General features: G+C 42.8%; 1 protein-coding gene and 1 long non-coding RNA gene across 3 annotated transcripts in view; one reads left to right on the top strand and one right to left on the bottom strand.

Annotated features, from left to right (window-relative positions):
* Positions 1 to 1,141, bottom strand: part of MORC2 (MORC family CW-type zinc finger 2) — a 41,818-nt gene extending 40,677 nt beyond the window's left edge. For both annotated transcript variants that reach the window (XM_041003613.1, XM_041003614.1), the window contains exon 1: positions 351 to 1,141. In XM_041003613.1, coding sequence (XP_040859547.1) covers positions 351 to 418 — 68 coding nt within the window. In that variant the 5' untranslated portion in view covers positions 419 to 1,141. The remainder of the gene's footprint in view (positions 1 to 350) is intronic.
* A 587-nt stretch (positions 1,142 to 1,728) lies between these two features.
* LOC121172122 lies at positions 1,729 to 11,283 on the top strand. Its single transcript, XR_005886203.1, has 3 exons — positions 1,729 to 4,352; positions 5,693 to 6,432; positions 7,816 to 11,283. It is a non-coding gene; the product is annotated as an uncharacterized LOC121172122 (long non-coding RNA).
* Positions 11,284 to 13,365: the final 2,082 nt, after the last annotated feature.

Here is a 13,365-nt window from a genome sequence, read left to right as displayed (position 1 = left end):
TAAACCCAACTGTTCAAGCTGTCATCACTAAAGATGACATAGTTAATACTAAAAACAGTCCAACTTTTGGTGATCCAAAGAGAAGTATTTGTTGTATTCCTATTAAATATGTGAATCAAACAATATAGCTACTTCAAATAGCTAGGTTGCATTTAGGAAATTTTCATCCAATCAAGGAAAACCAAATTCTTCTGGATTAGCAACACAGTGCTCTAGACATCCAGTGATCTATTTCACTCCAGTGACACTTCCCACAGAGCAAAAAAGGCAAGATTCTCTGGGGAAAAGATCTCCACATTACTATCAACGAACGATACTGGCGACCCCCATGGCACCTATAGTATACTTACGAATTTGTGTGCAGATACTCAAACGTTAGCTGAGCTCGATTCAGACTGCTGTAATTTGTGAAGGCCATGGCTGCAATGAGGTCTCCAGTCTTTTACCAACTAGTTTCTAACCCTAGAGGTTTTCTTGGGATTCGTTTCGATTACGCCTATCCACACCTAAACAAAGCTACCTAGGGACGATCTAAAATATCGAGAGGTCTTCAATGGCAACGGATGTCTTCTTTAAACGTACTGGTGATCTCTCGCAGTCCTACGCAGTGTCCAGCATTTAGTTTTGATAGCTCAGTTCCGACGATCTCAATCAAATGCAGGTGGTTCTTGATCTGGCAGTTTATTATGGCTTCATCTTTAGGTGCTTCCAGAGTTGTTTTCTTCTTCTTCTTCTTTCCTTTCTTTCAATCCTTCTAGGTTTTTCAGAATTAAAACTTACCAACCTGGAAATTTACCTACTTCTGTCGAAAGCAATCACTCAAGTCTTGGCTACCAGTAGTTACAGTCAGGCTCTTTTAAATAGGCCCCAGAGAGGCAAACACGACAACGTCGACGGTTTCCGCCTTCGAGGATGCTGGTTTCGCCTTCGTCAGGCTCCCAGGTGCTGACTGAAGATTTCTTCTTTTCAAAGCCTGAACAAACCCAGCTAGCCGTTGGGCCACTAGTCTCGCCTCAGGATGTAGAGCCCAGTGACCTCACAAGAGGCCCACAGCCCAACCTCACAATGGAGCCGCCCCAAATCGCCTGAGGTGGCCAGCGCCCCTCCCCCACTCCCCTCAGGGCGCGTCCCTCAGCCTCTCGGTGAAGGGGGCGACCCTCGGCTGCGTGGCCGCCTCCTCCTCCTCCTCAGAGACGCCGAGAGTCCTGCCCGGCTCGCGAGCTGAGGGGAGCGCACCGCCGGCCCAGGCGTTGCCCGGAGCTCGCTGCTGCCTTTGTCCCTCCCCGCGGAATTGGAACCCGACAACCGCAGCGCGCTCTTGGAACCATGTGCTGCCTCCGCCGCCGCCGCCGCCGCCGCGCTGTGGCTGCCGCCGCTTCCTCCTCCGCCACCACCACCTCTTCAGGCCGAGACGATGACAAGACACGTCGCGTTTAAAGGCTGTCCTGCTGCCTCCGCCCCAGCCACCTCCCAGCCACCCGCTTTTGTCTCCACCAAGGCCCAACAAGCCCCGGCCACCTCGCGCACTCCCCGACGCCCCAAGAACCCCCGAGGCCTCTGCGGTGGACGATCCGCCCAATCACAAACGCCACAGCTCCTCCCGCCCCCCCAGCCGCGCGAGCCCGCTTCCTGATTGGCGGCCTACGTTGTCGTCTCCACGTGACCGGATCTTGGCTGGCCGGGCCCCGCCCCGCCTCACCCCCACCTCCTTTCCTCTCTCGGCGTCACGTGAGGGCGCGCTCCTCTCTTCCTGCTTTCCTGACCCCTCTCCGCCATTTAAAGAAACAGTACCGGGGGGCGGGCCGAGCGACGCAGCCGGGACGGTAGCTGCCTCGCCGACCGGAGGAGCCATCTTGTCTCGTCGCCCGGGGAGTCAGGCCCCTAACTCGAAGAAGCCCTGGCGCGCCCTCCCCCCCTCCCCGGTCTGGTAGGGCGAAGGAGCGGGCGCGCGGTCGATCGAGCGATCGGTTGGCGGCTCTTTCTCCTGCTCTGGCATCCCGCTCTTGGGGCGCAGGCCCGGCCGCCGCCGCGGCGCGCGCCCGGTGGCCGTTGGCGGTCGCGCCGCGTCTTTCTTCTCGTCCGCAGAACTCGGGCGGCGGCCTATGCGTTTGCGATTCGCCGAGGAGTCGTCCGGGTGGTCGGCGGGGGCGGGCAGCTGCTCCGCCCCGCTGCCGGAGAGGCGGCGGCAGCAGCGGCGGCGGCGGCGGCTGCTGGGGAGGCGGGGGTGGCCGGGGCCGGCCTGGACGCCTGGCGTCATCCTGCGGGGCCTGCAAGGACCCAGCTGGGGGGACAGGAAGGGGCCGGAGGATGGTTGGTGGTCGGCTTTCTCCTTTGCCTTTTCCTCCTCATGCCGCCTTAGTGAGGAGCGAGCGCTTTGGCGGCAGCTCCGGGGTGGAGAGACGAACGCCGGAGTCGGAAGACGAGCTGGCTTTGCTTCCGGGCCTGGTCCCCAGCTGGCCGAGTGACCTTAGGCCGGGCACTCTGTCGCCTGTGTGCGCCTCAGTTTCCTCCTCTGCCTATCGTGTGTGGGATTGAAAACGCTTTGGTCATGGCAAAGCGGACGTGTACGTAAAAAAAAAAAAAAAGAAAAAAAAGAAAAAAAAAGATCATTGCTTGTGTTAAAAATATTTCTTTTTTGAGTTGTGAGAGAACTGACCAATTGCCCCATCCTCGGATTTCGCACACCCTGAGAAACCTTGGATTGGAGCTGGAGATCCACAAACTCCTTGAAATTTGTATGCGGAAGTTTGTGCAGATGTGCATTCCTGAGGGGTTGGGGAGCCGTCGCTAGCAGGTTTTTCTCTGTGGGCCATGACTCCAGAGGCTATTAAGAGCCACAATTCCTTGATGCCACAGGGAGGAAACTGAGGCCTACGTGTCATTTGGGACCCTTCGCAACCCATTTAAACACCCTTGTTTGAGTCCCTGGGATTATGTGAGCTGTTTCTATGCATAACAGATATTGGGGGGTAACCAGTGCTCCCCTGCTTGGCTTCTATTCCGAATCCCTTCTTTCCGCCACGGGGTTCTTAAAGGGTAGCTGATGCGTATATATATGGTACAGTAGCACCCAAGGTAAAGCAGCTACAAGAGGAGAGGATATGTTCTGTAGAATCAAGAAGTTCGTTTAATCTTCTTTGACCCAGCAAATCCTTTGTGTTCCGCTGTTTATACTGGTGCCTGACCACCTTTCCCCATTCTTTATTGACCTCCCTCCCCCCCAGTGACTGTGTTTGCCACCTGTTCCTTGCTCTTATTTTGTCTCCCTGGTCTGTGTGGTTGGTAGTGAACAGGCTTACTTTCAGCGGGTGCTGCCAAGCCCAACAAATACTGATGCACGGGGATTTTGTGTTTGGTTTGCAAACGTGCTCACTGGAACAGACTGAACCTGGCATGGAATTCCTGAAGATGTGTTTGGGGGGGATTTTCTTTATTTAAAGTTAACCTTCTTTGAAAAGTTGTATTAGAACTGCTGAACTTCAAGATCACCAGATTTGGAAGTTATTCCAAATCTTTAACTTTCCCTCAACCTGCCTTGTATTCTTATTGCTTGTGTGATGATTCAGATGGCCAAAATGCCAATTTTTGCTTCTGTGTTAATTGTCAGCTGCTTTTATCAAATTCCAGGCCATTATCCAGTAAACACTATTACAAAAATGTTTGAACGGTTGGATTTCAAACATTTTCACTTTGTGGAGTGGTGCTTAGCAAGTGGTACAGCTCTAAGCAAGTGAACACAGACACATTTCAGTGTATTTTGTCTGATTGGAAATTAGCCAATTCTGCTATTTTGTTCAAACATCTGAAAAAAGTATCAGTTGGCTTATCCCCTTTATCTAAAGGGCAAAGACAAATTATCTCAATTCCAGAGAAATGACTGTGTTGGAGAAAAATGTGTTGGTCTTTTAGCTGTTTTGTAATTTAATCTGGATGTACCTCAAAAGAACCTTAAAAGTGTGGTGATAAGGTGCTTTCCTCAAGAGAAACGAGGAAATAAGCAACTGGAACTCAAAAGCTTGAAATTCTGAGACAGAACACAACATGTCCAGGATTGGGATTTGAAAAGGTTTTTGCTGCAGCATTCTACAGCAGTTGAAGCAGATATCTTTCAGTGCAGCCGCAGTGAGCAACGACAGATTTTCAAGAACTTGACCCAGAACCCAGAAGAGTTTGTCGGGTACTGGCAGGAACTCTGGAGGTAGATTCTTTTTGTGGCGGGAACAGGGACTGTTGACCTTGCTGTGAGAAAAGAAGCAACAACTGAGCAACACTGCCACCAGCGCCATTTGAAGACCTGAGTTTCTGTCCAGACTCAGTGCACACTGATGACACTCCATCCAAAGTGAATTACGGTACTTGCCATTATCCAAAAAAACAATACCTTACTTTTTTTTCTTTTATCATATTTACCCTTTTGTTCATACTGTCTACCCTGGAAATGTTATTTTCTGAATCTTCACCTGTCATAACTGCCATTTCCTCGATATCTACCTTGGATGCCCTTGTCTCCATGAATCTTAGCTTTAATCAGACAGTTCAGTTTGTAACATGCTGTTATATAGCTTTTATCTACCTTTGCCTACAAAATGTTACTTGCAATGCATTTACTTTTCACAAATAGCTGGACTTTTTAATGTATGTGTTTGTATACACATGCCACCATCTTAAAAGGAATTAAGAGAGCAGTCTAAAACTCAGCATTCACTATTGCTGTGTAGTAACTGACAGGACTCTTCATTGGAAGAATAGTCACTAGATGTGGACCACATTTCATGTTTTTCTTTTAATGATAAATATAAAAATATAGGAAGTCCCTGGACATAAAGAAAAATTGATACGTTGACTAGCATAATATGTACAGAAGGAATATGAATACCAAGGCCTTATTTTCTCATACTCAAGATGAAATCTTAGTACAAGTGTTTGGCACAGCAGTCCTAACTGCCACCTGGGGGAAACACCTCCCATTTCAGAAAACCTAAATTGTTCCAGCTTCTTTCCCAGTTCCACCTTCTACTAATACATATTATTCTAGGAGACCCAAGTTGTTGGGTCCCTGCCCAAGACAATATGAATTGAGTTTTTAGCTCCTGAGTGTTTGAAAAGTTTAATCAGCAGATGGGGAAGTATGTGTGCTTGCATTTTTCTCTTCCTCTCTCAAATGTTTCAAAAGATAGAATGTTCTGAAAGTAAAGCTTTTTAAAACAAGATAATGAACAATTCAGAAAAGCATTGGAAAAGAAAGAAGAGTAACATTGTTTTGTTGTCAGTTTGTAACCTTAAAATATCACCTCTTTTTGTGCCATCTTTAGAGCTACTTTATCTTCTGTACCAACTAATCCATCTGATGCCTAACAGTTTGAATATGGTCAGATCATTTCCCCAAAGTGTGAGGTGTAGGGCATTTCCTGTTTACTGATTGCCTGAGACAATTTGTTCTTGGGAGTCAAGAAACAATCTTTGGCAAGGAACTTTCTTTTTAAGATCGCTGACTATTGGTGATGCTGTTGGCTGTTTAGGGGCATCAGGGCGTCATCCCATTCCACCTTAATATATCTGTCAGTTTCTAAGCCAAGCTTGTAAAGTAGTAGTACTTATCAAACAACTGATAGCAGCAGTCCTGCCTCAGTGTTAGAGTCTTGGGTTTGAAATTATACACACTTGTTAACTATTTTGTCCTTGCCCCTTCTAGTCATGTGCCTCCTCTGATTGCTGAGTGTTCACGTGGACCTTCTGATCACCTTCCTTGTGCTGTTCCATTGGCCTACAAATCTGGTACTGGATTTTTACCCATGGTGATTTCTACCACCTTACTACTGATGAAGACACCATTCCAGCGGACCACTGTGATCCAAGAGGCATTCAGCCATCATGATGTGGCCTTTACCTCCACTCCTGTCTTGTTCCACACAGATTCAGCACAGCCTTTTATAGTCTTGTCAGAGTCCTCAAGCCAAATAGCTGAAATGATTTCATCACAAGGAACCAATTTGTTGCATAAATATGCATTTCGTTTCTTCAGTTAAATCCTTCAGAGACACATAAGTTTGGATCAGGGGATTTTTTTTTTTTTTTAAGTTGTCTACGCTGTCCGAAGAAGGCAAACTCTGTGAACAGCATTGGATCCTATTCCACAGTATCAAATGATTGAAGTTCATGAACTGGGATTCCATCAAGGTCACTAGACCCTGTTCATTCTCTATAACTGTAGTAGCCTATTGAATAAGAAAGCAGAAATTCTGACCCATTGGAATCAAAACAAAGGCACAGTGAACTCAACACCCTCTTCGGGATTACTCAGGAACCAGAACTGATTTTCACACAAATTATAAGAAATTCTACCAAGGAATCCCTTTTGCCAGACAGCATTTCACAAGCCTCCAATCAGATTCCAGAAAAGACCTCTTGATACATCAAGGTGAAACCTATATGGTAATCCCTTCTGTTTATATATAGCACTTTACAGTTTAAAGCACTTTTACATGCATTGAGCTCACTTATCAAAATAATACAAAAATTATCCTTTTGTGAAATGAGGGAATAGAAATATGTAAAGGTTAAGCAGCTATCCAAGGTGGCACAGCTATAAAGTGGTAGAGGCTAAGCCTTCTGACTCCTAGTCCAGTATTCCCCTTGGAATTGGCCTCATCTTTACCTAAAGCGTTAAAATGGTTAGAGATTGAGATCCCCAGAAGAATTTCTAACTTCATTTTTCAGTACCCTTAAGGCAAAACAAAAATACTTACATGATAATAATCATGATAGCTGCATCTAGACCAAAATCTCCACTTCCCTGAGATCTTGAAGCAAACTCCTGGTGGCAATAGATGCTTCAGTCACTAAGGCTGAAACACAGTACTTTCAGATCTTTAGTTGCTTTCATGGTCTTTCCAAAGATGGCTTAATTGGTTGGGGAATCTCATATTATTTATATGTATGGTTTTTGGTTTTTTTGTGTTTTAATACTTATGAACACAAGAATATATCTGTGGTTCTGTTGTCCAGTAAGGTGGTAAAATACTATAAAATGTCTCCCTTCTCCTGCTCAATACCATAGCAGGGTGTATTAAATATCTTCATACTTGCAGCAGAGAGCCCCATTTCACTGTTTAGCTCACTGTAAGCCCCAAGTTGAATCATACATAAAATAGTACTGTTTCAGCATTCCTTTTGATGGAATGGGAAAATTGCTTTAAAGCACTATAGCCAGTGTAACTGACAGCAGATTGCTCTAGAGATTCCATAATACGCAGAGTATGGGAACACAAACACCACTTCCTTTTACCTTGTCATGAGTTGCTTGAATTAGTGTGTTTCTGAAGATTCTACATCTTGAATGTTATCTTACATTCTGAGGGGGATAGGGCAAAACTAGCCAGCCCCAAAACTGGGCAAATTCCATGATATTTAACAGTATACTTCTTTGTCCCTACACTTGTGCCATAAACTTTGCTTTTGAGCATCACATCTTGAGGGTGGATAAGGACCTTGGATGGGGAGAGTGAGAGATGGGATGGAGAAAAAGATAATTTGGAGATAGTAGGAGTGAGTTGTAGCCCACTGAGATTTTTATCATTGCTTGAAGAGAAGTCACCTAGCCATTGACTTCTTGAACTAAAATTGACAAAGAAATGGATTCATTTTATAGCTGTATGTGGGCTGGGACGAAAGCAAGGAAAACTAACCGCTATGGCAGAATAAAGCCAATAGTTTTGTTCTCCAATAGTCATTTAAAAGCCAGCTTCAAGCAATTAGAATTTGTAATAGGCTTTGCTCACAGTTTCTGGTTTCTGTGATCTATTTTTTCTATTTCAGCATTTTGTGAACAGCTTACTCTTAGATCATTGGTTTTCCAAAGGCTTTGTAACCATGATGCCCTTTGAATGAAAAGTTTACAGAAGCCCAGAATAAAAGTGAAGCTCTTCTGGGTGAAGCAGTGAAGCAGTAATGTGGCCTTGAAACCTGCCAAAAGCATCTTTACCACCGTGGTGACACCTATGGGGACTTCTTAGAACGTCTAATACTCTTCAGAACACAGTTTGAAAACCACTGCCCTAAGATAACATTGTTGACCTGAATGACATTATGATGTTTTCTATACCTCTACTCAACTTGCTCCTTGACTAGTCGATGCTGTACATTGTTAGGAATACTTACTGTGTGCAATCTTAGAAAAGTTGCAAGAAGATGAACATGAACTCAACATTAAGGAACTTTTCTCACACCAGAAGTTCTAGTGGTACTTGCAGTAATGACGTTGAAGTCTTGGCCCTTCAGGATACTAGTATTGAAGCTGATACCTCATTGAGGCCATCTTAGACCAGCTTGTACATTGGACCTCTCATCATCAGCCATAGTACTCTACTTCATGTGCAAGGGAGACCCATTAATGATGAAAGCAGAATTGCAGTGTTGGCAACATTTTCTAAAGTGGCTTAATGCCTGATTATTTTTTCAGACTACAACTTGCTACATGATTGAACTAGTGGCAGTTACACTATTTTTTGTTCAGTTTAACTGCTGTTTCCAAGATAAATTACCTAATTACTTTAAACCAAAATAATTCCTCCATCACTGTTATATCTGTCCATTCTACAAAATTGTGGCTATTCGTAACTGCTGCTCCTCAAGAGACAATCTTTGAACATCCCCTCTCACGTGTGATTAAAATGTACATTTGGAAAGTTTCCTTTGGGAGATGTTCTTTCAAGGTGCAACTTGATGTCTGATAACAACTACATGTGGGTAGGGATAAATGGAGGAAGTCCCTTTGACCAAGCCATGATAGCTTGCTTGCTGGTCATTTTTAAATACTTGTATATATGTGGGGTTTTTTTTGTTGTTTTTTTGTTTTTTCTGGAAACACAAACTGACTTGAAATCTATAAAGATTGCAGCTAAGAATTTTCAGTAGGGCTAAGATCTATCATTGTGGATGTTTAAAGGAAACACATCTGTCTCAATACTGTTATTTTAAACTGATTGAAAGCAACTGACTCTAATCTTTGGCAAGAAATCATGCTTAGAGATTAAATCAACTAAACTTTCTGCAAGAAGGATTCACTTGAACTCTCAGACCAAATCATGTTGAACAGAGACTAATTTATAAGAAAAGTTACATTCCTTCAGTCAACTTAAGGGCCAGCTGTCCTCAACTACTCTGTTGAATGCACTGGTCAAATACGGGAATGGTTTCTTTATATACTTTCTCCTGATCCTCTGGACTAAGTGTTGGGTATGTGATTCACTGCAAATCATCAAGCAAGGCCTAGGTCTGGTTGTTCTAGATTACTCACCTTCAACAAATGAAAATAAAATATGAATGACTAGCCTGTTCGGATATACAAATCTCATTTGTAAAAGGGGGAAAAAAGGCTTCTATAGACTCCATTTCTGCTACCTTCAAATTGCCAGCTGTTTTTCCTCTGCTTTTCCTGTACAAAAGAGACAGTGACCTACTACTCATTCCCTCCAGTCCTGCTATGTTCTGTTAAAATGAGAGTTTGAATCATCAAAAATAATGTTTTAAAAATTTGATAATCATTTGCTCAAGTGTCTAATGTATACTGTGCATAAGAATATATGTGTGTAATGATTGGAAAAGCAGAATTCCTAGAAGTTAGTGAAGCCTACCTAGTATCGCTGCCTCAGATATCATCTAACCTTTTAATAGCACCATTCAGATACTCTGAGGCCTTGACTTATAACTTGATTCTCAGAGATGGGCTTACTTACAGAAAATGAAGACTTGCTACCAAAGAAAGTAAGGCCAACTTTGACAAACCTGGCTCTGCCAACCCTGTTCCTGGATGTAGCATAGATTCCTAAACCTCAAGTCTAGATTGGAAATATGGCCTTCTCCAGAAAGTTTCTGGGTAGATGAGGAAAATTAAGCTGCTCTACCTGACTGGCCCTTTAAAGTCAGAAACTTTTATCCAGAGGAAGTTCTACAAATTAACCCTGGACTCCCCAGGGTAAAAACTGATTTATAGAGCTTCATTATTTGCCTGTTCTTCCAGGTCATTTCCTGGCTTTTGGTATGGCTGGCCTTACTCGAGTTACCTTGCTTGTATGTTTACCCAACTCAGCTGTTGCCTGCCATTTTTAACACATTGCTGCCATCAGACTGAGCATGAGAAGACTGCAGCCCATTTCAGCCTATCGTGCCCAATTCCACCAAGAATTTTTGAACAGAAAAAACCCACTCTTCACCCTGCCAGGACATAAGGTTCACAACAGTAAAAACCATTCTATACGTTCCTTGACCAGTAATTTTTTTTTTAACTGTCAAGTAAACCTCTATACCTAACTGTGTTTGAGCATCAGCACTTGGAACCTCTTCTACTAAATCAAAACCAGTGTCCATGTCTCTGCTACAGTGATAAAAGAACCTGATTCACCAGTCCTTCCTTACAGAACTACCAGTTTGATTTGGCAAAAGACTTAAAGAAACACAACCATACTACACTGAGCTTACAATTATTGCTGACTCTAATAACTTCACAGTACTATTTACTGGTTGGAGGTTAGTTGTCCTCATCAAGAAGACAGTTGGGGTCTCAGCTCATGAAATGCTTTTACTGGAATTCACTGTCATCTAAAGAATGTTACTGAAGATGATATTTTCATCCAAGTGGACTGCAGGCTTCCTAAAGAAGGACAAATCCTCTGTGGTTCTTTTTGTTTGTTTGTTTTAGAATTTTACTAGGAAGAAACAGTGCCAGCATTACCATTCACCTTCCTAATCAGTTTTTAAGTGCATTCAGTATCTGGTCTTATCCTGGACTTGAAATTTTTTTAATTGCTCAGTATTCATTCCATCCTACTGTAACAGCTCCCTGGTGTTTCTTGAAACCACCTCTTCAGTTTTGCAGTCCATGTACGTTATAGACGGTCTCACCCAAACTTGAGCTTCATTAACACAGACATGTGATTTAATCATCAGATTCATCTCCTTGACCATAGTCATTGGTTCCAGAATGCTCATGTGATTCAAGTTGGTCCAGTGATGCTCAATTCTGGGATTTTACTGAATTGTGGAGATGGAAAAATGCTCCACTGAGATACTACAGCTATGGAGAATGATAAACCAACAGGGCTTACCACGTTGAATGAGCCAGTCAGAGAATGAAGCCGCACAGAGGAAAGCAGAACCAAAAGATGGAGAGAGACTTGAGTCCTGATGACTACATTTGTGCCCCTGGATCCAACCGTGCCTGAAGCTAGTATATCCCCTGGACTTTTCAGTTATGTGACCCAATAAATATCTTTTTTTTTTGCTTAAGTTATTTTGAGTTGAGTTTCTATTAATTTAAAATTGAGTCCTAATATTGTATCCACTTACATTGAAACTTGACAGATCCAAATATGTTTTAAGCTACAAGTTATGGTGACACTGGAATTGTTTTCCAAAGGGACTGGGAAAGTGAAACAGGAATTGAGAATAGGTACTACAGAAGCTTACCAAGTTACATGTTAGAAAATAATAAAACCTAAATATCCATCCGTAAAGGATTGGTTAAATAAGATGGTTCACCCATGTAAGAAAATCTACTTGTCTGTTAAAATGAAATGTTTTTAGTGTGCAGACAAGGAAAAAAGGGGGAGGCATGAGATATTAAGTGAAACAAACTACTGACAAAGAAGTGTATAGATGAACTCATTTAAATATGTGTGCTCGTGGTTATAAATGCATTGAAAGTCTACTAGTGGCTTTCTGAATAGTGTAGGTTATGAGATTCTCAACAGTAATGTATTTGGAAATTTTACACTTCCACATTACACGTTACTTTTAAAATTTATTTTAAAAATAAAGATTTTTAAAATTTGACCTTGGCAAGTTACTTAAATTGGGCTCGTTTTGTACCTTTATATCAGTGAATAGTAACTACATTACTCAACCCGACATCACAACACATTGAGAACTCAGAGTTCAGTAGCTGCCCTTGATTTTTTGTAATTCTCTTTCAACTGAGTGACTCTGGGTTACTGTTATCTATCCTGAAGAGGAAAGGAAGTAATAGCAGTATATAGTGATACTACAGTAATGACGAGAGACCCATGCACACACCATTTGTCCTTTGGGTTCATGTACCTATTGAACACAATATTTGGAGAACCAGGTCACTGATGGCCATAGGGTTATTTTAAGTGTATAAAGAAGGCCAAGACCATCGAGTTCGGATGGTGCTTGGATTACACTGGGTAATTTAAGAGAATAAGCTCAAGTCCAGAAACATACCTGTTGATATAGAATAAAATCCAAGGCTTTTCTGAAATTGGGGTGAATGAATCATTTTGTGCCTGAGTCAAAACTAGCATTTGGAAATGAAGTCCCTAAAATGCAATTACAGTTTTATTTGGAATTTCAGCAATCCTAAAGTCTCTGAAAGTTAAGAAAAGCAAAACTGACTTGCCAAGTGTTGACATATGGTAGGACTCTGAAGACTTGAAGAAACTCAATTTCAAATACCAGAAATGAAGGTTTGGGTCACCTTGTGCTAAAAATTCATGACTGGGGCTGACACAATGGCTCAATTAGTTAATCATCTGTGTGAAGTGGTGGGATCCCATATGGGCACCAGTTTGTGTCTCCACTGCTTCCCACTGCTTCCCTTCCCTTTCAGCTCCCTGCTTGTGTCCTGAGAAAGCAGTTGCGGACAGCCCAAAGAGTTGGAGAAACGGTACCTGCTCCTGGCTCCTAAATTTAGAAGAAGTTCCTGGCTCCTGGCTTCGGATCAACTTGGCTCCGGCTGTTGTGACCATTTGGGGAGAGAACCAACAGATGGAAGCTCTTTCTCTGTCTCTCCTCTACATAAATCTGATCTGCCTTTCCAATAAAAATAAATCTTTAAAAATCATTCATGTTGAGAACTGCACATCTACATAACAGACCATTCCCACCACTCTGCTTTCATTTAGAATAACACTTTTTCTTTTGGTATGGTGTTCATGCTATGCAAACCCAATAGACAATTCTCTACAATATGTGAAAGGTATGTGGGAGACACATACCTGCCCAAATTTTCTGATTTTCTTGAATTAAGCTTATCTAATTTTTGCCATCTGCCTTATTTCAGAATAAAACCCAAACTGTCTTGGCTTACAAGGTTCTTTATCACTCAAACATTGTATTTCACCAATTCAAGCAGAAGCAATTTAATGTTCTGTATTGAGGTTTTGGAAATTTTAAGGGAAAGGTTTCTATTGAAACACAAGTGGGACTGGTGCTGCGTTGCAGTAGCTTAAGCTTTTTACATGCAGTACGAGCATTCCCACATTCATGTACTTACCATCCAACTTTCTGTTTATGGCATAGGAAAGCATTCAAGGATGGCTCAAGTCCTTGGAACCCTGCACCCATATT

Source organism: Ochotona curzoniae, unplaced genomic scaffold (genome assembly GCF_017591425.1).
Source record: "Ochotona curzoniae isolate NIBS_2020 unplaced genomic scaffold, NIBS_Ocur_1.0 scaffold_274, whole genome shotgun sequence".
NCBI lineage: Eukaryota > Metazoa > Chordata > Mammalia > Lagomorpha > Ochotonidae > Ochotona > Ochotona curzoniae.
Note: the sequence above shows the minus strand (reverse complement) of the source record. Positions and strands in the feature narration are given on the sequence as shown.